The sequence below is a fragment of the Haliaeetus leucocephalus genome, unplaced genomic scaffold (genome assembly GCF_000737465.1).
Source record: "Haliaeetus leucocephalus isolate CR32 unplaced genomic scaffold, Haliaeetus_leucocephalus-4.0 Scaffold209, whole genome shotgun sequence".
NCBI lineage: Eukaryota > Metazoa > Chordata > Aves > Accipitriformes > Accipitridae > Haliaeetus > Haliaeetus leucocephalus.
The window spans coordinates 840,367-862,654 of record NW_010972645.1 but is presented as its reverse complement, the minus strand read 5'-3'; the positions used below and the strand labels follow the sequence as shown (position 1 = coordinate 862,654).

Here is a 22,288-nt window from a genome sequence, read left to right as displayed (position 1 = left end):
TTAAGAACTGCCAGATATGAGCATCTGTGGGAGTAGAATGGAGATAGGCAAGAAATTTGTCATGCCTTTTCAAAGATGTTCAAGGCCAATCAAACAATTATACCTGTGGTTTTTTTCCCCTCTTCTGGAGCAGGTCACCTGGCAAAGGGCAGAATGATGATAGGGGCCTCGTTCCATGCTTTGCATCTCTGACTGGGGGAGATCCAGAAGGGGATAAATCCCACCAGGCAAACAGATGCCATACAAGCTACAGCTGTTTCAAGCACTGCAGAAGAAATACTGGGCTTCCTATATGCTTGATTTATGCAGGGCTGATGTACTCCGTGATACCTAGGACCTGGAGAATTTTTTCAGACTTTTTCTGAAGCGCAACAGAGTCCCAAGAAGTAGACATTGATACTTAAATATTTTCCTGATACATAGAAAACTATGTCTCATCTTTTTCCCAAGAACTTTCCACTTCTTTTACCCTCTTCTTTCTACCACAGCTCTTATAAAACCATGGTGACCTGGCTACTGCTGTTGCTGAACCAGTTTTCCAAACATTTGATTTTTAACAAAGGTCCATATTCTCAATATGACACTTCTTACAGACAACAAACAGCAGTAGTTTGTATTACATTATATTACTAGTGGCACTCCAAAGCCCCTTTGGGATGAATAGTTTCCATAAGGGAAATGAAAACAGATCTTTTGCTCCTGCAAACTGCTTTAACACATTTGAAACTGATAGTGCTGATCTGCATAAGCTGAGAATGTGAACCAGTGGGTCCTGCTCTGTGTTATAGAAAAAGTTAATTGTCATAATGAAATTACTTATGATTGCACCAACATTCTGTTAAACTCATCTTACAACTCCTGTGGTGCTTTCACATCAGTTATTCCTGCAGCTCACAGTAAAAAATGCATAGATTGTTCGATATGCCACACTTCACTGTGATTTCTATACTTTCCATTAGCTCTGAAACCTCTATGTTAGTGCACTAGTGATGTGGTTCATTAATTGCCCATAAAAGGCCAAACATATATTTTTTAGGCTGACATCTATGCATCCCTTTGCTTTCTAGAACTTGCCAGATGGCATGTACTGAAGGACTTTGAGTAGGGTCCCATCATTGATCCCCTCAAAGTCACCGGGAAAATTTTTCTACTTAGTAACAGTAGAATTATTATGTGCATGCTTGGTGTTACAGAATAGCAATTAATGCTGTCATGAGCTCACACAACTTGCATACAAGCTGCAGGCATCTCCACCAACCAAACGTTCCTTGACACAAAATAAATTCAAAATACAAGATAGCTCTGGAGTCTGGTGGGAAATGGTACCATGAGGGAGAGCAAGGCCAAGGTCGAGGCTTGTCTCTGCCAGCTGAGGATGAGTTAAGGTCATCGCGGTCAGCTTCCTTATCCGAGGGGACACGAACAACCTCCACTATCAAAAGTGAATTAAGATAATACTTTGTCCCAAGGGATAGTACTCATCTCCTTATCCATACCTTGAGGGTGGAGTGTGAAATTCCCTCTAAAGTTCAAAGAGGATGACCAAAGGAGGTTTGAACAGAGCTTCACTACTTCTCTGAGCAAAGGATGCTCACATAAAAGGAAGGATAATCAGAAAAGAACATTATTTCTGATGACAGTTGTTTCCAACACACTTGGTGCTTTCATTATTTTCAATTACTTCAGGGCACAGATTAATAATGAAAGTTTTTGAAGTAAATTTGGAAAACACTGAACTCACACAAAATGAGATAAGAGAACAATATCTCATTAAACAGAGCACCTAAAAAAAGTTACAACCTACCAGAGCTTGTGAATTTCCTAAACTTTGTTTCTAAGACTTCCCAAGGTCTTTTCTCAGAGGTGGTTTAATCCATCGGAGCAGACAATGCTGGAATAGTTACCAGGGATGAAACAGTTACAGAGAGATCCTAGCAAGAGCCTGACTTTACCCTGAGAAAGCAGATGAGGGTGCTGACCAAAGACTCCTCCCCGCCCAGGAGGAGACTGGTGAGGAGCATGGTGCTCTGACGATGTACATGGTGAAAAAAAGAGATCAGAGGCAAGAAAGCATGAAAACCTCACAGACGGAGTCCCCCATGCCCCCAGCCCTTCTGATGACAGAAACCCAACATCCCCAACGGCTGCTCTCCCAGTCTTGCTCCATCATGCCTGCAAGGTGACACCACGAAAGTACAGCAGCGCCGGGTGGCAGTGGGAGGTAAATCTCAGAAAAGAGCTGGCGGGAGGGGAGATCAGTCCTGAGATACTGCAGCAGCAAGCATGAAACTTGACAGCTCACAGACGCTTCCAAGGGAGTCTTACCGCAGGCCTTTTACAAAAAAAAGTGGTTAGAGTTGGAGACCAGTGGCTTACACATCACAGAGCCCGATAAAAACAGTGAGCAAAGATGTCAGCGCTTTTGCAAACTGTTGTCAAAAGCTGGGGCTGTGCATATGTTAAAAGAGAGAAAGAGGAGAAAGAAAAAAGCCCCATCACATTTGAGACCTTTGGAGCAGCTCTACTCCAGTAACATAAAGCAATAGCCGTGTAAACGGCAGTCAGAGTGGTCGTCTTTGCGGTTGGATGGGTTGGTGCCACCAAGCCAACCCATCCCGCAAAGTTTCAGAAGGGAAGAACATGAGAGGACACTAAGTTATCTCTCCCGCCTGAGCATCGCTGCCTTCTCCAGGAAACAAGATTTAATTTCCACGCGCAGGTTGCCGAGCCATTGGGGAAGGTGGTGGCTCCTCTCTGAGGAGGAGGAAAAAGATGAAATCTGATGTTGCTGCAGAGGACTTTGTGGCTGTTGAGGCTGACTGCAATAATGGCAGCTGACCACTCTCAGCAGCGACTTGGAAAAGAAACTTTAAAACCATGCTACAACCAACTCCTGGTCCCATAGGCACAGCATGAGAGGTGACAGAATGGAAAATACCCCTTGGTCTACAGCCCTTCATCTCTGATGCTCGGGGAGGAGGAGGTTGGCTCCCATCACCCCCTCGTCCATAACCCAGCCCCTGGGACTCCCTTCTCCGCAGGGACCCGGAGGGGGACACTCCATCTGCTTCGGGAGAAGAAATCCCACCTGGGTGGGGAGTACGACTGTCCTGGTGCCTGGGGACACAATTAGGACCAAAGATGTTTCTGTTCATTTGGTGATACGCACAGCTTCAAAGTGTGAATCCCGCTTTTGTCCACGGGGCCCGTGGTACAGTCCATTTTTAACTTTTAAGGATATTCTGGGAAAAATAAAAAAAAAAAAAATAAAGAAAAAAGAACAGAACCAAAGCATGTTTTTCTCCATTACCATAAAGAGGGCTTGTGAATGCATGGTATTAGTATCCCAAAAGCTATTAAACTCCTTAGTGATGGGAAACAGATGGAAAATAAGACAAAAGAATTCACAACTCATGTTAGACTGAATTGAATTCCTTTAATTTCACACAATGAATAACATATGAATAGGATTAACTTTTTTTTTTCTTTTTTTTTTTTAGTTAAGTGCTCTATACTGTGCTAACCTGATTTGGTAGCGAAAAGACTGAGCTTTGTTTTAGAAAAAAATGTTTAAAAACCAACATCTAAGATCATGAAGGAGCATGACATTAAAGCATGCCAGATGTATCTAAGCCTCAAAGAACATCAAGTCCATATCCATTTTTAAATGTACAAAAATGCTTCATGAATAAAAACTGTTACAAAAAGAACATTTCAAACAATGTACAAGTTTTTTTTCTTGCCTCTATATTCAATAAAATACAAATACATTTTTTTGCTCTAAAATATGTTTACATACAATCAAAGTAGAACATGCAAATTACACTTTAAAAAAGGCTTTTAAAAACCACTTATGAATACAAACTAAAAATTAGCCAGCACGACTTATAGAACAATCTTGTGCCCCATTCGTTTGATTTTTTTTAATTTTTTTTGAAATACAGTATATACATATTTAACACTTCATGTGCATTTATTATTTAAGAAATAGCTTAAAAAAATAAAGAAAAAGAAAAGTAAAACAAACCAACATGGGATTGAACTGCTTCCCCATGTTGTCCAATTGGCAGCTCTTTTCATGTTTTTACATTTTTTTTTCTTTTTCTTTTTTTTTCTACGTAGTGTTTTATACAACCTAGGCAGGCATCTTAAGGAGATCTCAAATATGTGTCCTTTGTTGAAATGTGCTTCTAATTATCTCAGAACTGCTGCACCCCAGTTTTTGGATGATATGGAAGGAAGAGGCATTGCAAGGGCATGATGTTTGTTTTCTCAATTCAGAAAACCATCTTGTTTTATTTTGTTTTTTTTTTTTTTTTTCTTTTCCTGTCTTTTTTTTGGTGTTCTTTTTACTCTTCAGGATGCTACTTAAATGTGCTTAAGTGCAGTCCTGAATCAGGGCCTGTGAAAATAAGAGTTGGGGAAATCCTTGTGTATGGAACAGCGATTCCTGTTTATTCGTCGTATTGCTGTAGTGCTCAGAAGCCCCAGTGACGAACCAGCACCTCATTGTACCAGACGCTACCCAAAAAATGTAACAACACAAACAGAATATTCTACACGAATGGTCCAAAGCATTGCTGTCAAGTGGAGAGTCATGGGCCATGCTGTAGGATACCCTAGTAGCTGATGACTGTTATCACTTTTTTTTTCTTTTTTTTTCTTTTTTTTTTTTTTTTTTTTTTTTTTTTTTTTTTTTTTTTTTTTTTTTTGACAGTTACCCAAAAACATGCAAGGTGCTTCACAGAAAATTTAATATTGAAGGGCTCAAGAAACTGGCAGTATGAAGCTCTTGGAGACACAAGTGGTTGTTTTTTATTCCTCTCTCCCCGCACGCTTTTCCCCATTCCTGGTTTTACGCTGGGTTGAGGAATATAAGACCCACGGAGAGGATGCAAACCCATGGCCTCATTTCATATGGCTCACAGCCATGTGATTTTGTTTTGTGTTTTTTATTGAAGCATGCTAAGATGTGTGTTAATCTGTGACACAGCGGAGGTGTTTGAAAGGTCTTTTTGGTCTTAATAAGCAAAAGGGCTTTCACCCCAGTTTTATACAGTTCTTGGAAATGTGTGGAGAGAATTTAGAGAGTTCCTCAGTAAATCTTCCTAGTGGTAGGGGAAAAAAAAAAAATCAAAAAGCTCATTACTAGAATATTGTTGGGTAATAAACTGCAGGAGTGGGATTTTAGCCTTAAGCCCTAAAACTAAATCCTTTATGATCTGCATGTAGTACATCGCCTTATAATATTATTCTGTCAGCAACTTGCTTATCATATTTATAGACTATGCAACATGCAGAACACAAATTCTGAGTGCCATCTAACAGTATTTTCAGCCTGCTTTCATACAAATTAACAAGCTCATCTTCCTGCCAGCCAGGACCGGCTGCACCGGGCTGTTGTTTGGACAAACAGCCAAGGCTACCTGCTCTACCAGCACTGTCTTGCAACAAAAACCCAAACCTTGGGTGTCTGGATAGAGCCCATCCTATGCTGACAGCTTGCAGCTACCAAGTCTTGAATGCTACCCTTAGTTTCTCTAGGCCCAAAGGACCTCTTAATTTTTTTGCTCAGTGAGGGTATATGGGGTCGTACTCTCAGAGTGGATGCTTTTCTTAAGCGCTCTGCCTCTAGCAGCGTTTTGGGTAGCACTTTTTGGAAGGAGAAGAGTATTTTTTTTTCCCAAAGCTCAGAGGCATGGGAGGCAGCAGCCATTCAGTGATTTTTCCCTGGGGTGGTTGCAGCCCAGTGCATCCAGAAAGGTCCAGCCCAAATCCAGCCCTTATGGGCACTCCGTAAGGTCTGACACTTCTTGAAGACACGATGGGTGTTCAGTTGACAGAATTTGGTCCTTTCAGACCTTTGCTCCACTCACTACCCAGTGAAATGTCCTTCAGTGCTAACGAAGAGATCACTGAAGATAAAACTAAGGATAAGTTGTTGTCTGGCTTAGTTTCAGCTTATAGGCTCCCTGGAATACCAAACTTACAGTTTTTCTTGCTTTTTAAGCAACACTGTCACCTACTTTCAGGCCCAAAGGAGAGAGAGAAAAAAAAGATTTCTGAATCCACTAAACCTCAGTCCAATGCTTTTTAAGGAAGAAGGGAGGAGCTCGAGGAGGCTTAAGCATTTTTTTTTTTCTGCAGGCCTACAACTTCAGTCAATAACACTGAGCTAATTCAAGAGAACTGAAAGGCAAAATTGGTTGTAACAGAATGAGCAACCGGCCAGTTTATTTCTAAGCTGCATTAATTGGAAAACAAAAAGCACAGATGAGTATGATGAATGATGCAAAACAAATTGGAAACAAAATTCTGCGATCCCTCTTATCAGTTTTAAGGAGATAGGATCTCAAGATTTGTTCCAGCCTTTAAAAATAAAATAAAAAAAATCCCCTCTCCCAGCCCCCCAACCCAATCCAAACCCCAAATGCATTCAGTTTTAATAAGCTAAGGTGCTATCACAGAAGAAAAATCAGTCTCTAAAAATAATGAGCTGTATGTTTATAGTGTCCCTTTAACACCATAGTCTTGATATGATTTTTGTAAATAAATAACAGAATAGAAACACAATATTTTTTTTGTGGGGACTTTTTGTTAGGTTTGTTGTTTGTTTGTTTGTTTGTTTTTAGTGTCGTGCTATTTGAAGTTTTCTTGGCAATAAGCCAGTTCAAAGATTTCTCAAAAAAGGGAAAAGCAGTTGGCTTGTGAATCATTAAATAATTCCAATCCCCTCTCCCTTGCTGGAATTTTCCCTCCCCCCTCCCATTTTAATATCCATCTTGCCATGCCAGGTGTTGAGTATACTGAAGGACTTTAAAAAGAAATGAAATAAAGTTGAAAGTACCTATTTCAAATTTCAACAACTGACTTCTTTTTTTAAAAGCATTGTTACTGCAATGGAAGAGTTTCACGTTCAGTCTTTGTTTTAGTTAAACATTTTAATTGGGCTGTGGAAATGGAGCTTGGGTATTTTACCCAAGTTAAATCAATGGCTAACGTACAACTCGAATGAGAAATGTACAATTTGAACTGACCATTTAAAGAGACGATTTGTCACACACAGTTTGCATCCATGCAGACTGAGAGCTTTATAATTACATTATGTACAAAAAAAAATTTTTTTTTAGTTTATTAAGGCAACCACAACTTGGAGAACATGTCCAAAGTGGCATTAATACAATTGCAGTGGTGATACCCTTTGAACATTTTTATTTTTATTTTCAGATAAGAACACTTATTCCTTTTCTTTTTTAAGAAATAATTGCCAAGAAAGAACCTATTTTCCATAGGGTTTTTTTCTCTATTTTTTTAAAACAATCTACTTTATCTATTTTCTTTAAAAGAACATATCAAGGCATTGCTACCCAATGCAAAGTATTCAGATCCTGGGTTTCCCATCAATTTCACTGGGAATTGCAGGTGGTAAGAACTGGTAGGTTTGGGCCCTGTCTTTTTACTCTATTTTTTCTGTCCTATTTTTTTTCATTTATCTTTTTTATATTCTTTTTTTGGTGATTTTGTCCATGTTTATTATAACTCTATTCCCCAGAAGTGTCTTGCTGTTCTCTACTCACATGTACCGAGCATCAAAACAACTTGGTTGACGGATGACCCCTTTTTCACATGCCATTGAAAATGCCAAGTTGCTTCATAGAAACGTGCTATCATAACTGAATATCCATGTACACCTTATTTTAAATTCTGTGATATTCCGGTGTTCCTTGGGATAGCACTCGGAATGAGTGTGCACGCGTGTAAGGCTCTACTTTTCTATTGCCTATATTGCAGCTAGTTGTAACTAGGCAAGTAAATGAGAAAGAAATATATAGTTCTAGCAGGAGTCAGGCATTTTGGGTTATGCTGCCCCAAAGCCTGGTAGGTATATAAAACTGGAAAAAAAAAAAAAAATTCAAACAGATTATAACCAAGATCACAGTTGAGAAAATTACACTATTTTTTTGTTGGGTTTTTTTTTGTTTCTTTTTTTTCTTTTTTACAGTGATTTCTACTATGGTATTGTTACTCTTAGTTTCACCTGGCCCGCCAAACAGAATTGGAGTCGAGCATGCAGCCCTAGTGACAATGTTCAGCTCTCTGCGAGGACGACCTCCCGCCTCCGGGTACGGTATGAGAACAGCAATGCTGAGATGCTGATTAGTTTTGGAAACTCTGCAAAGTAGACGCTCTCCCCAATTTTGACACACACACCCCGCCCCCCTTACCTCCCCCCCCAACCTTTCCCGCACCCTCTCCCCCTCTTTCCTGGGGGGGGGCTGGGGCCAAAGCGATGAAGAGGAAGATGTGAACCCCGGCTGGCACAGCTCTACATGACAGGTTCCGGCCGCCGAAGGGACGAGTGAGTCTGGTGCTGCCGCGGGGGCGAAGCGGACCACGCGCCTCCAGTCCCTCAGTCCCGGTGTGCCCCACTACTGGCACCCGACGTCCGATGAGGTGCGCTGGCCTTAGGGAAGGCCTTCGCTTTCGCTCCCTCTACCTTTCCGGTGCCTCTTCACTTTCACGTCCTCCTCTTCCTCCTGTGGGGACTTGCTTTTCCTTTTTCCGACCCGGGGGGTCCGGGGTGGAGGGAGAGGGGGTGGAGGGGGGGGAGGAGGGAGAGGAGGCGGCGGGGGTGGCGTCTCTCGAGCCATGTGTATAACAGCCTCGATGGTGGCCATGATTGTATCTTGAGTGGCTGCTTGCTCCAATATCAAAGGGTTGAGTGTCGGTCTCTGACCTCTTTTGCTGGGAAGGTCAATGCATTTTTCCAGAACGGGCATTTGGTCTCTGGAGTCTTCGTCGAAGGAAAGGGGTTGCTTCCGAGGACGCCCCCTCCGCTTCTTGACGAAGTTATTGCCTGTCTTTGATTGTCTCTGCAGCCGCTTGGCTTTCAGGATCTTGTTCACGTGATCCAGGTTCTTCTTTGTGGACAGGATCTTGGTATAGTTGCACATCTTGCGCACCTCGCACTGGATTGCTTCAATTTCACGGCGCTTGAACCTTTTTTTCAGTGGTGGGCTGGCTGTTGGGACACAAGGAGAGAACGGGGTAGGTCAAGCAACAGTGAATGGAAACTCTCCTTTGCCAGCTTTCAGCATCACGAACACTAGATATTCGCAAGCCCAGTAGGCTCAATATGACTACTGAAGAAGTGATGGCTGTGAGAAAGGACTCTGCATAGAAAAGCAACTAAAAAAAAAGTTAAAAGATTATTTATTACAGTCCCAGAAGAATTGCTGTTACCTCCTTTTTTACTGTCCTAGATGAAAACACAACTTTGACTATTAAGCAGTCTTCAGAGATTTCTCTCCTTCTATCCTCTCTTCTAAAGGAGCAAAGCTTTTCTACAGCAATGTTTTACCGTGGGTTTGCTTCATTCTCATTTCTCAGCTTCTAGTGGGAGGAAAGGAAGGGCTGCTTAGCATAGCTGTCATGTTGGGCCACTGTAACTATCAAACTTTCTATACCCCAAACATACACTGCCGATGTCTTCATCCCGCCCTGTAATTCTTGCCAGGTAGTATGAAAAGTGTTTGTTACTGAAACCAGTGGGCACAGACAAGCTGTGTGATTCACTTCACCTGTGGCAAACCCATTACCCCTGCCTGGGTTTCTTTACTATCATCTCCGCAGATACTAGCTGAAACTACTCAGTCATATAATTGACTTTAATGGCCCCCGAAGTAAGGTTACTCCTGGTTCAGATCACTTACTTTAGGTCTGAATGAAGTCCAAAGTAGTTAAGTCTCTTGCCAAGGTCACGTTGTGAGTCATTGTCAGAGCTGGAAAGAGTACCCAGCATTTCTTGGCTCCTGGTCCTTTGCTTAGGACACGAGACCTTGCTAGTTTTTCTTAAATTGTCTCATTGTCCTTTACTGACCATGGCATCTGCTCAGAGTTCAGGATTTGCACACAGATTAAAAGTAACTACCCCTTTGCGGGAGAAACAGAATGTATTAATTCTGCTATTGCAATAACTGGTGCTCCCTTTCACTCCTGACATATCCGTTCTGCGCTGCTGGAAAAGAAATGATGGAGTACAGAATTTCTTTTCAGTAAAGAATAAAACATCCCGCTAAATTAACCTCAGACCACATCTACTTGCAAACTTAATTTACACCTGACTGTCAAGCAGTCATTTGGGTTTGAAATCCTTGAAGTTTCCAGAGCAGCCAAGATTTCGAGAAAGGTTCATTTGGGGGTTATCACTCCCTTCATGGCTAACAGGCTAATCTTCTAGCAGCAGTTTAAATAAAGTTGCTATTGTAGCATTTTCTGTAGATAACCAGGAGCCATCAAGTGGTAGAATGTCCTCTTGCTCGCTATGGGCTATGACAGATTCAGCATACAAACCTCACTCACTGGCCTCCCCTCTTGGAGAACATAAATTATTGGCTCTTATACCACCATGTTGCTTGGATTCAGCAAAGAGCTTGCGTAAACAAACCCAAGTTACAATGCAAGAAGTAGGAGTGAGTCATAAACAAAACACAGACATATGCTCTCTTATAAATAAAGACCTGGATGGCCAACGTCCCAAAGTCTGGTTTTCATTAATTACAAAACAAAATACATTTTCCATATGTAACCCACTCCCCACACCAAAAAGAAAAATAAAACCCACTTGTAGTTTGTGATTCACAGAGGACAAAAGAAAACAGGAATGCAGTCATTTTGGTACCAAAGAAAAAGAAAATGAAATAGCCAAGTTGCTCAGGAGAAGCTAATTAGTTGCACAAAATTCCTCTCAAGTAGGTCACCCCTAAAACGTGTGGATGCAAGAGCCCTAAGGACAAGTGGCAGTGAGCTATTTCTCAGCCATCTGATCAAAAAAAGGTTAAATCCCTGTCACACAAAATGATTATTCTCATCTGGCCTCTCTGGTGATTGACATATATAGTCCCAAAATTTCCAGCCCTAAGCATTTGACTCTGAGTCCTTCCCAGGTCCTGAGAGTAGCTTCAGGTCAAAAGATTTAAGAAATCAAACACTTGGCACACTTCGTATTTGGTGTCCACATTTTGCCTTTTATTGCTATCGTCAGGGCACATTTTCAAGACTTTTTTTTTTAAAATCCCATATTGAAAATTCCCATATAGAAGATGCAATTTTTTTTCCAGAAAGTAAAGCTGAAATTTTTCAGTTGATGATGGAAAACTTGAAGATGGGAAATTTAGCAGAAATACAGGAAAAATTGCAAGGTTCATGGTGAAATCAGGAGATTTGGCATTGCTCTTAACTTTCATTGGAAAGAAAGTAAGCCAAAGGACAGGAAACAAATTTGAAATGAAGCATTAGCCAAGTATCTGCAAAGATTTTATGTCTTTACTGAGATTTGTCTGTAGTCGGTTGTTTCTGCAGCTTAGTATTACCACCCCATTGCAGTCAATGGAGATCTGGTCTGTATAGTTGGTAGAGGATGACCTCCATTTCTAAAATGGGAACTCAATGCAATTGAAGGTGACCATGGACATCTTCTGACACCCTGATACTGGGTAAGGAAGGGGCAGGTCTCCTGTCCATCCTACCGAAACCAAATCCTGTTTCTTAAGCACCCAAGAGATCCAGGTCACCCAGGCTGAGTGTCCTAAGTGGAGCCTGACGGTGAGTAGACAGTGCCTGAGTGGAGCAAAGGTAGGCATCTGCTTTCTGCCAAACTGCCTAGTTCTCCATAATTAACTGATATGCAGACAATTGTGGGTAGATACCTACACTTACATGTAAATCGATAAGCTGTACACCACCCTTGGTGTCTTCCATCACGTCATTTAGATATTTTTTTGCCCTCCTAAAACTTTGTAAGTTGACAGTCCGTTTCCTTTTAGACTGAAACTCATTTTCTCACTTAGGAAAAAAAACTTCTGCGCTGTTGTATGCTGGCTTACTGCACTAATTTTTCTTGTATAAATGCTTTGGGGTGTTTATGACTTTCTCAGGAAGCTTGTTAGAAGCTACTAATAACGCTTTTTCTTTTCTTCCTAGCAAGCCTCTGAACTTGCAAGCTCCAGAAAGTATTTTAATTGTGTTACATAGTCTGCCAATAGTCAGAATGCATGTACTGAATAAGTAATATGCTTTCAAGTCAGGCTTTTTAAAGGAGATATTAGGAAACCCAATATTATTTTGACTATTAAGAGTCAGGGACATCTGATTCTACATTTGGTGTAGGGAGACTATGCGGAAAAGAGTCTGATGGGTCTGCAGGGGGAAGATTTGATGAGGTGTGCATATGACAAAATATCAGGCAGATCTGCCAAAATAAACCACTATTAAAGTGAGAGCCATTAGGTGTTATCAACTCATCTGGAAGCTCTTGGTGAGCAATCTTTGATATAAAATATTTTCCTATATTGCCATGTGATATACTGCTCTGCTGAAAACCAAAGCTAAGTACTAATCTTTTCCAGTTTATCCAGACAGACCCTGCCCAACCCTGGACCCAAGTTGGTCTGCATTGGTTTTAGGCTTTGTTGTTCTCTTCCTGCACATACTTTGCTGTTTGCACATGGAAATCTTGCACTGGGAGGAAGACCTTCGTCTTACTCTATCTGGTGGAATTCGTCTAGAAGGGGTTGAAGAGGAGGTGGGGGATAGTAACACTATGTCTGCACGCAGGCATAGGAAAAAGGGAATATGCTCCTACAGAGATGATACAATGTGGTGGCAACCTCTGGGTGCTGGGGATGCATGGGGGGACGCTTTTTTGCCTGGGCACAGTTATGTCCTTACACCTCCGCAGGCTGTATGGCCACTTGCCACCTCCGTGAAAGCCTGAAGCTATTTGGCAAAATCTAGCCCAAAGTGAAGAGAAACTAGAAATACTTGACACAGCACAGGCGCTTGTACTTTTCCTTCATCCTTTTCCCACTCTCCAAACAAACTCACCTAGCTGCCCCAAACAAGCAAGAACCAACATTAGTCTTAAAACACAGCTTTGCACATTTAAAACAAGGCACATAGAGGCCCAGTGTTTCTCCCCTCCCCAGGGTACACAGATGCAGTGAGGCTCTGTCTCACAAAGACAAATTGAAATGGCCGCAGGCCATGCTGGGAAGTCATGTAGGATTGGTATGATGCTGGAAATAGCTTCTGAGGCAAAGAGAGAAATCTCTACCAAAAATATACATTTCCAAGGGTAGCTTAGAGCAGGCTGGAGGACCCACTCCAGCACAGAAGTACTGAACAAGGAGGTGAGCCCAGGTAGATGAGACTCCTTGGAAGTTCTCCATCAGTCCCTTAACTTTATCCTGAATGGCTTTGTTATGTCTGCAGCTCTAAAATCCTTCTTACTGCCTGTCATTCTCCATCCCTTCAGAGTTGCCCGAGGCCACTTGCAAGAACATGGCACAGACTGTTTGATCAACAGCTGGGCTCAGTTTGTCGACTTGGTTTGAATGGAGGAATTTTCAAAGAGCTCCCTATTAATTACAGGAAACCCATAGCACTGTCCTGTTTTCCCATTAACACAGTTTCTTTCAGTTTTCAACTAAATTATTTCAACATCTGGGCTACAGATAAACCAACAATTTAATTAGACTTCTGAAAATGGAAAGAATGAACTATGCAGTCAAGCATACACTTTCATCTTGAAACTGATCATAAAATATTTGTGTGCTTTCATTCTCCGCTGCATTAAAAATCTGTCCTCAGTTTATATATAGGAAAGTATTAAAGACTAAACAGAGAATCCTGATTTTTTAATATAAAAATTCATCTTTACAGGGGCTACTTTACAGCATGGACCCTTGTTTTCACTATTTATTCAGGAAATGAGAGGAAAATCAAAAGGAGTGCACTGAAACAGCACTTTCAATTGAATAATTAAATGTGTAATCATTCCATAACTCAGTAATACGAATGCATTTTTTGTGAATGTGGAATCAAAGGTTTGACAAGACTGTGAAACTCCTAATGGCTGCATGTAGGGTAATGTACTGTGGGTTCCCCATTCACTGGAAATTAAGACACAATGCAAGATTAACTTCTCTATCCATGCCCAAGAAAAGGCATGATGATGCCTGAATGACTTGGCTCAATTTCTGACTGTATAAAGTTATTACCTTTCTGATCGGATTCAAAATAGAAGCACAAAATATAAGTTGATTGAAAAACATGTTATTCTGACTTATTTATTCTGATATATTTTAAATCACTGTTCATTGCCCCAGACAATTTCACATTTGCAAGACAGAATATTATGCTAAAATCAATGAAGTATGCAGAAAGAAATCTCAGCTGCTCCTTAGCTATTCACTGTGTATTCGGCATGTTCATGCTACAGGGATGGGAACATTCAAATAAATGAACAACGGGGCTGAGAAAGGAACCCAAGAGTCTTGCTTCAGAGTCCCCCGCTAGACCATACGGGCTGGTGCTACTTGTGTCCTCATTATTGCACAAGTAGTGGTATGTGAATAAAATAGATTTGATATGCCAAGATATGATCATGATAAGAATGTGTTAGAAAAATTACAGCCTGATTATCACATTAGATATGCACATTTGCAGCTACTTCTGCAATCAGGAAGAGCAGTACTAGCACATATTGTTCAGTGCAGTGCCAGAAGGAAGAAGATGGGGAAGAAATAGAGGGGATGGAGGGAAACAACATTACCTGCTTCAGATGTTGCTGCTGATGAAGGTAGGAGAGATAATACTGGAGTCGGCATTGCAACACTGTCAACAGCTGCTGGTTTCCTTCGGGTCATCATGTTACAGGCAGAACTTTCCATTTTACCATGAAGTGAAGTCTGGTCTGCTTTTAAGTGGGGACCTGCAATTCCTGGGGAAGGAAACAACATTTAGATGAACATTGATAAAGTAACATGTCTGGGGAATATCTGAAAAAGAGTAGTCAGTTGCTGTCCCTGCTACCCCGATACAATTCCATATTTCCCTGTGTATGTTCCTGTAATACAGTCTTGATACTAGCAAGGATCATCATTGTTATTTGTTTTTGATAATTTTGCTTAAGGTTGTATCATCACTGATCTCTATAAACAGTGGTAAAACAACATAATAATTCCACATTACTACTTTTTCTTCTCCAAGCAAACACACACCCTGATACATGTATAAAGACAGACATGCTTCATATCTCTATTTAGTGGGATTGTCTATTTGTCATTCCCTGGGTAGTTTATTCTCCACACATACTTATGTGCTTCTCTTCTATAATGACCAGACTCAGTGGGTGTTTCATGTGAGTATGGAGCAGGCAACAGGAACAGCCTCAATATGCAATTCCCTATTTAAAGCACATTACACTTTTTTTTAGGAATTCCCTTCCTAATGAAAATTTCCCTTACAACTCATCAAACAGATGAGCGCTTAAAAAAGCACTTTGTCATACATTTTTCTACCTAAGGATTACAATGCAGAATAAATGAGTGGTAGAAATATAACAAAGAAATCAAATATTCCAGAAAATAAAAGTTATGCACCCAGGGCTCGTAGATTCCTACTTAAAAATGTTTCTCAAACTCTCTTATGATTTGAACCCATTTTGTTTGCTTGTAAATGTGTCAAATTTAAACTGCTGGGATTGAAATTTTATGTATTAGATCTCTACCTAATACACCTGAATGTGTATCCACCCATTTATATGTAATATTTGTATGAGTTCATGTGTGTGTACACATATTGCATATATATCTGTAAGATTATGAATTTACCAAGTGGAAAGGCAGCTAAAATGCCTCAGTCACTTTTTATAATAAGACTTGGATTTTTTTTTTGCCCATTTTAGAAAACTCCTAGCAGTTGCTGCTTTGTAAAAATCCAGTAGCCCTGCTCTCATGAGACTGAAGCAAAAGTCTGCTAGGGTGAGGACTTTGTGTTGTGTCTTTGCCAACTTATGAAAATCTCTCGCAGACTCTGTGATGCTGGGCTTCAACATAGCCAGGACAGCCATTCATTTTTCGAAGGCAATCCTCCATAAATTCCTTCTTTCAGCTCTCCCAGACTTTCCTCATAGGAGAGATGCTCCAGACCCTTAATCATCTTTGTGGCCTTTTGTTGGACTGTCTCCCATATGTCCATGTCTCTATTGTACTGAGGAGCCCAGAACTGGACACAATATTCCACATGTGGCCTCACCAGTGCTGAATCAAGGGGAAGGATCACCTCCCTTGATATGGTGGCAACACTTCTCCTAATGTAGCCCAGGAAGCTGTTGGCCTTTTTTGCTGGAAGGGCACATCGCTGGATCACGGTCACCTTGGTGTCCACCAGGACTCCCAGGGCCTTTTCTGCCAAGCTGCTTTGCAGCTGGTCAGCCCCCAACAGGTACTGATACATGGGGTTATTCCTCCCCAGGTGCAGGACTTTGCACTTGCCCTTGTTGAACTTCATGAGGTTCTTGTCAGTCCATTTTTCCAACCTGTTGAGGTCCCTCTGGATGACAGCATGACCCTCTGGCGTATCAACCACTCCTCCTAGTTCTGTATCTTCTCCAGTTTTGTTGAGGGTGTGTTCTACCCCATCACTCTGGTCATTAATTAACATGTTAAATATTTTTGGCCCCCTTACCAAACGCTGGCATGCACCACTAATGACTGGCCTCTAGCTGGACCTTGTGCCACTGATCACAACCCTTTGAGCCCAGCAGTTCAGCCAGTTTTCAGTCCATTGTAACATACATTTATCTAGTCTGTATTTCATCAGTTTGTCTATGAGGAGGTTATAGAAGACAGTGCCAAAAGTCTTGTTAAAGTCAAGATAAGCAACATCAGATTGGTCAGGCATGATTTCCCCTTGTGAGAGACTGAAAGATTTAATGTCTCAAACATTGTGGTGGGGCAAGTTCTGCTGAACGACTAACTGGATAACAAGGAACTCTGCCTAGCGAGGAACCCGAGGTGAAAAGAAGCAGATCAGCACCCATCAGCAGCAGGAGGGGGAGGGTGTGCTGGAGGGTGCACAGCTCCCTGTTCTGATGTGCTGAACAGGGCAGATCACCATGCAGGGAAGGAGAAGTTCCTTCCCAAATGACCCCCAAGCCCAAAGGCTCACAAACCCCTCATGACACCTAATTAGCTTAATGCCTGCCCAAAGGAGAGGCAAGGGTGATAAAAGGACACAAACTGAAGCCCCATGGGCACAAGCCCACTGGAACAGGACCCCTTGGCTGACTGGACCAAAGCTGGACCCAGGACCGGTGAAATCTTTCTCCTCTCTCTCTTTCCCTTTTCCTTTTCCATAATCCCTACACCTCATCCCTTTAGACATAAACCATTGACCAAGTCTGGGACTAAGAGTGGATCCAGCTGCCCCTGGGCTCCTCTCTGAGAAGAAGTCTAGAAAGCAAGGGGGTCTGCTCTGAACCTCGTGACTCAATGGGAGGGCTTTCCTTATTGTCTTCCCTGAACTGATTCCCAGATAAGCAAGGGCTGTAATATATGTTTGCTGATGCATGGTTAGCACGTTACACAGCTTACTGACAATATTTTCGTGCCAATTTCTGCTGTGAGCATACCAATTTTTATTGTGAGCATACCAATTTTGGTGGTGAGCATGCCGATTCCTGTTGTGAGTGAATAAAAGTTGAGTTTTGTCAGTTAAAGGATCCCTGGTGTTGTTTCACCTTAATCCTGACCTGGGAATCAGCAAACCTGAGTCATCGTCCTGAGAAACTGGGATGTGATACCCCTTCATAAATCTATGCTAACTACTCCTGATCACTTTCTTCTCCTTCATACGTTTGAAAATGTTTTCCAGGATTATTTGCTCCATCACCTTCCCAGGGACTGAGATGAGGCTGACCAGCCTACTGCTCCCTGGGTCTTTCTAGTTGCCCTTATTGGACTGACATTTGTTTTCTTCCAGTTCTTAAGATCCTCTCCAGATCACCACAACCCTTCAAAAATAATTGAGAGTGGCCTCACAATGACACCAGCCAGCTCCCTCAGAACTTTTGGGTGCATCCTGTCAAGTCCCATGGACTTAGGTATGTCCAATTTGTTTAATTGTTCCCTAACCAGATCCTCCTCCACCAAGAGTAAGTTTCCTTTCCTCACCAGTTTCAGGGGCCTGGGATTCCTGAAGGCCAGTCTTACCAGTAAAGATCAAGGCAAAGAAGACAATGACTACCTCAGTCTTTTGCGGGTCTTTTGCCACCAGGGTCCCTGTTCCACTCAGCAGTGGGCCCACATTTTCCGTAGGCTGCTTTTTTGCTGCTTATGTACCTGTAGAAACATTTCTTGTCACCCTTTGGCGCTTGCTCGATTCGACTCCAGGGAGGCTTTGGCTTCCTAAGCCCATCCTTGCATGTTTGGACATTGTCTCTATAGTTCTGTGGGTCACCTGTTCCTGCTTCCACCTGTTTTTTGGTTCCTTTTAATTTCTGACATTACTCAGGAGCTCCTTTGTCATTCATGCAAGTCTGCTACCTTCGCTTCATTTGATTTGCCACTTAGATTTAGTTTGGTATGCGTCCACAATATCCCTGATCCAAGCCCCAGGCCAGCAGCAAACCTCCCTGGATTGCAGGTCAGGTCAGCAGATGGGGGCCTTTATCCCCTGGGGCAGTGTGTCCCCACTGCTACCCCTGGCTGCACCTGGATAGCACCTGGTAGTTCCTCAAAGAGTTCCCAAAAGTACCCTGATACCTAGAATCACAGAACCATAGAATCATTTAGGTTAGAAAAGAGCCTTAAGATCATCAGGACCAACTGTCAACCCAACACTGCCAAGCCTACCACTAAATCATGTCCCTAAGTGCTACATCTACATGTCTTTTAAATACCTCCAGGGATGGTGACTCCACCACTTCCCTGGGCAGCCTAGTCCAATGCTTGACAACCCTTTCAGTGAAGATATTTTTCCTAATATCAAGTCTGAACCTCCCCTGGCACAACTTGAGGCTATTTCCTCTTGTCCTATTGCTTGTTACTTGGGAGAAGAGGCTGGCCCCCACCTTGCTACAACCCCCTTTCAGGTGGTTGTAGAGAGTGATAAGGTCTCCCCTCAACCTCCTTTTCTCCAGTCTAAACAACCGCAGCTCCCTCAGCCGCTCCTCAGAAGACTTGTGCTCCAGACCCTTCACCAGCTTCGTTGCCCTTCTCTGGACACGCTCCAGCACCTCAAGGTCTGTCTTGGGTCCCAAACTGAAGACAGGATTCGAGGTGCAGCCTCACCAGTGCCAAGTACAGGGGAAAATCACTTCCCTAGTCCTGCTGGCCACACTATTTCTGACACAAGCCAGGATGCCATTGGCCATCTTGGCCACCTGGGCACGCTGCTGGCTCATATTCAGCCAGCTGTTGACTAACATCCCCAGGTCCTTTTCCACTGAGCAGCTTTCCAACCACTCTTCCCCAAGCCTGTAGCGCTGCATGGGGTTGTAGTCACCCAAGTGCAGGACCCAGCACTTATCCCTGTTGAATCTCATACAGTTGGCCTTGGCCCATCGATCTAGCCTGTTCAGATCCCTCTGTAGAGCCTTCCCACCCTGAAGCAGATCCACACTCCTGCCCAACTTGGGGTTGTCTGCAAACTTACTGAAGGTGGCCTAGATTCCCTCATCCAGATCATTGATAAAGTTATCAAACAGAACTGGCCCCAATGCTGAGCCCTGGGGAACACCATTTGTGATCGCCCACCAACTGGGTTTAACTCCATTCACCACCACTCCTTGGGCTTGGCCATCCAGCCAGTTTTTTACCTGGCAAAGAGTACATCCATCCAAGCCATGAGCAGCCATTTTTTCCAGGAGAATGCTCTGGGAAATGCTGTCAAAGGCTTTACTAAAGTCTAGGTAGACAATATCTACAGCCTTTCCCTCATCCATTAAGCGGTTCACCTTGTCACAGAAGGAGATCAGGTCAGTCAAGCAGGACCTGCCTTTCATAAACCCATGCTGACTGAGCCTGATCACCTCGTTGTCCTCTATGTGTCGTGTGCTGGCACTCAAGATGATCTGCTCCATAACCTTCCCTGGCACCAAGGTCAGACTGACAGGCCTGTAGTTCCCCAGATCCTCCTTCTGGACCTTCTTGTAGATGGGTGTCACATTTGCTAACCTCCAATCAAGTGGGACCTCCCTAGTTAGCCAGGACTGCTGATAAATGATTGAAAGTGGCTTGGTAAGCACTTCTGCCAGCTCCCTCGGTACCCTTGGTGGTTCCCATCCAGCCCCATAGACTTGTGTTTCTAAGTGGTGTAGCAGGTCACTAACCATTTCCACTTGGATTATGGGGGCTTCATTCTGCTCCCCGTCCCTGTCTTCCAGCTCAGGGGGCTGGGTACCCTGAGAAGAACTGGACTTACTACTAAAGACTGAGGCAATGAAGACATTAAGTATCTCATCCTTTTCCTCATCCTTTTCCAGAAGATCAAGAAGATCTCGAAGCAGAGCCAGAAACTGCTGCATAAACTTTTGTGTCTGTTGGCTGTGCTCAGCCTCTCCAGATACCAACCAACATCTCCTTGTATTTCCATCTTGGAGCTGCTATGAACAGTCCCTACCTTTGTCCCTTACACATCAAATGAGAAATATCAGGAGACCTGTGGGTTGTCTCAGAAACTGTGGAAGAGATCTCCAGCAGACTCAGACACAGAAGAATTGCAGTGGTAACAAGAGTCTGAAAGAAAGGGTTACAGAATGGGCCAGTCTGGGAAAGGAGTCCTGATGAACCTGTGACCTGATATCAACCTGTGGACTTAATGGAGGAGAATGGGTCTGAGTGCAGAAATATTCAGGAGCGAGACAGAATTAAAGGTCATGGCTTGGCAGAGATACGCAGAGGAGTCTCTGCCTATTAGACCACACATCCCTCCAGAGCCTCAAATCCAGTATTAAGCATCTCAAATTGTATCCATTCAACTTCAATCTCTCTCTGCTCAGCTTCTCTATTGCAAATGAGAACAATAATATACCCCTCATCTCAAGAGCAGTGCTGCAAAAATAAAATTATCAACATTCATGAAACATTCATCTATTCATACCAAGGCTTAGAAATGTGGAATAAATGAGACATGATGTCACACACTAAATAGCGAGAGGAAAATCCAACTACCAAATATCTGTTCATTAGGTGAGCGCTATACATTGAATAAAGCAGTGTCCCGTAATAACGGGGATATTTGACTAGGTAATTATGCCTATGGGATCACATCGCTATGGAGCTGTGCATATGCAAAACTGAGGTTTCACCACGCCATAGTGCTTGAGTTTGAGCCTTAACATTATTTATTCATGAACGTAGCTTATGCGCAAGAAATGCGCATATGTGGGTGTATGTATCAATACATATACACATATATGCATGTGCATATGGTACATAATAATGCTAACAACCTCATAAATTCAACATCTGGTTCTAATTAAACTGAAGGGCCTATATAAAGAGCCGTATGAAAACATGCAGCTGTAACCTGTTGACCTCTATTGATAAAAAAAAGTCTCTGTGAAGCTGTGCTTCAACATATCAAGGGACAGTCATTCATTTTTTCAAAGGTAATCCCTCACAAACCACTTATCCTCTCAAATCTCTACCTGCACACAGTGTTTGCATTAGAGACCTTGATTTATGGATTCCCACTCCTTGGATGGAGAGGCCGACTTCCTGTTGCCGTGGTTACTTGGATCTTGGTTCAAGGTTAAACTACTCCCAAATCAAAATCAGTGGCAGGCACAGCATCTAACAGCCAGGTTATTGACTACCCTAGGATGCTTAAAGGTCAAAGACCAAAGTGCTGCTTACTGCCTTTGGGGTGAGTCAATATTTTCAATATTTTTATTCTGTTTCTTCTGAAGAAGTAGTTGCTGCTCAATTACCACCTATCTGGGTTTAGCAAGGTCATACAAATCATTGAGGAAAATCCTCCTCCTACAGAAGAGATACAAATGTAATGAATTACTTCAAAGTCTACATGGCCCAATTGCGGCTCATCACCAGTGAATCATGGGTTCAGCCATCTGTCTTTTGTTTTAGGCACTTGGTTTCTTCAGTCTGTATCACTCACCTCACTGAAATTCTCATCTAAATTGAGGAACGGGAGTAATTTATGGATCTGGAACAGCCAATGAGGAAGAACCATCAGGTTTCTTTCACAGATACGAAAATGCAAACAGAGACTCGGAGGCACCGTTGGAAGCCCACGGAGGTGCAACGATTTGCTCACAAGGCTGTGATTCACACTGCAGTAGTGGGAGGTCTGTCCCTCGAGTGGATAGACCTGCTAGCGCGGTGTCATCACCTTTCGTTGGATTTCTTCTTCTCATTTGGGGTGCTCCGTTCAGAAGGCCTTACCTAAGAGAACCCTCCAGTTTGACCCATCTTTGGAT

At 42.6% G+C, this 22,288-nt stretch overlaps 1 protein-coding gene across 1 annotated transcript in view; it reads right to left on the bottom strand.

Annotated features, from left to right (window-relative positions):
- Positions 1 to 8,465: 8,465 nt before the first annotated feature.
- SETBP1 (SET binding protein 1) overlaps positions 8,466 to 22,288 on the bottom strand; it is a 241,708-nt gene continuing 227,885 nt past the window's right edge. Inside the window, 2 exon segments of the mRNA XM_010566386.1 lie at positions 8,466 to 9,022; positions 14,615 to 14,782. Coding sequence (XP_010564688.1) covers positions 8,466 to 9,022; positions 14,615 to 14,782 — 725 coding nt within the window.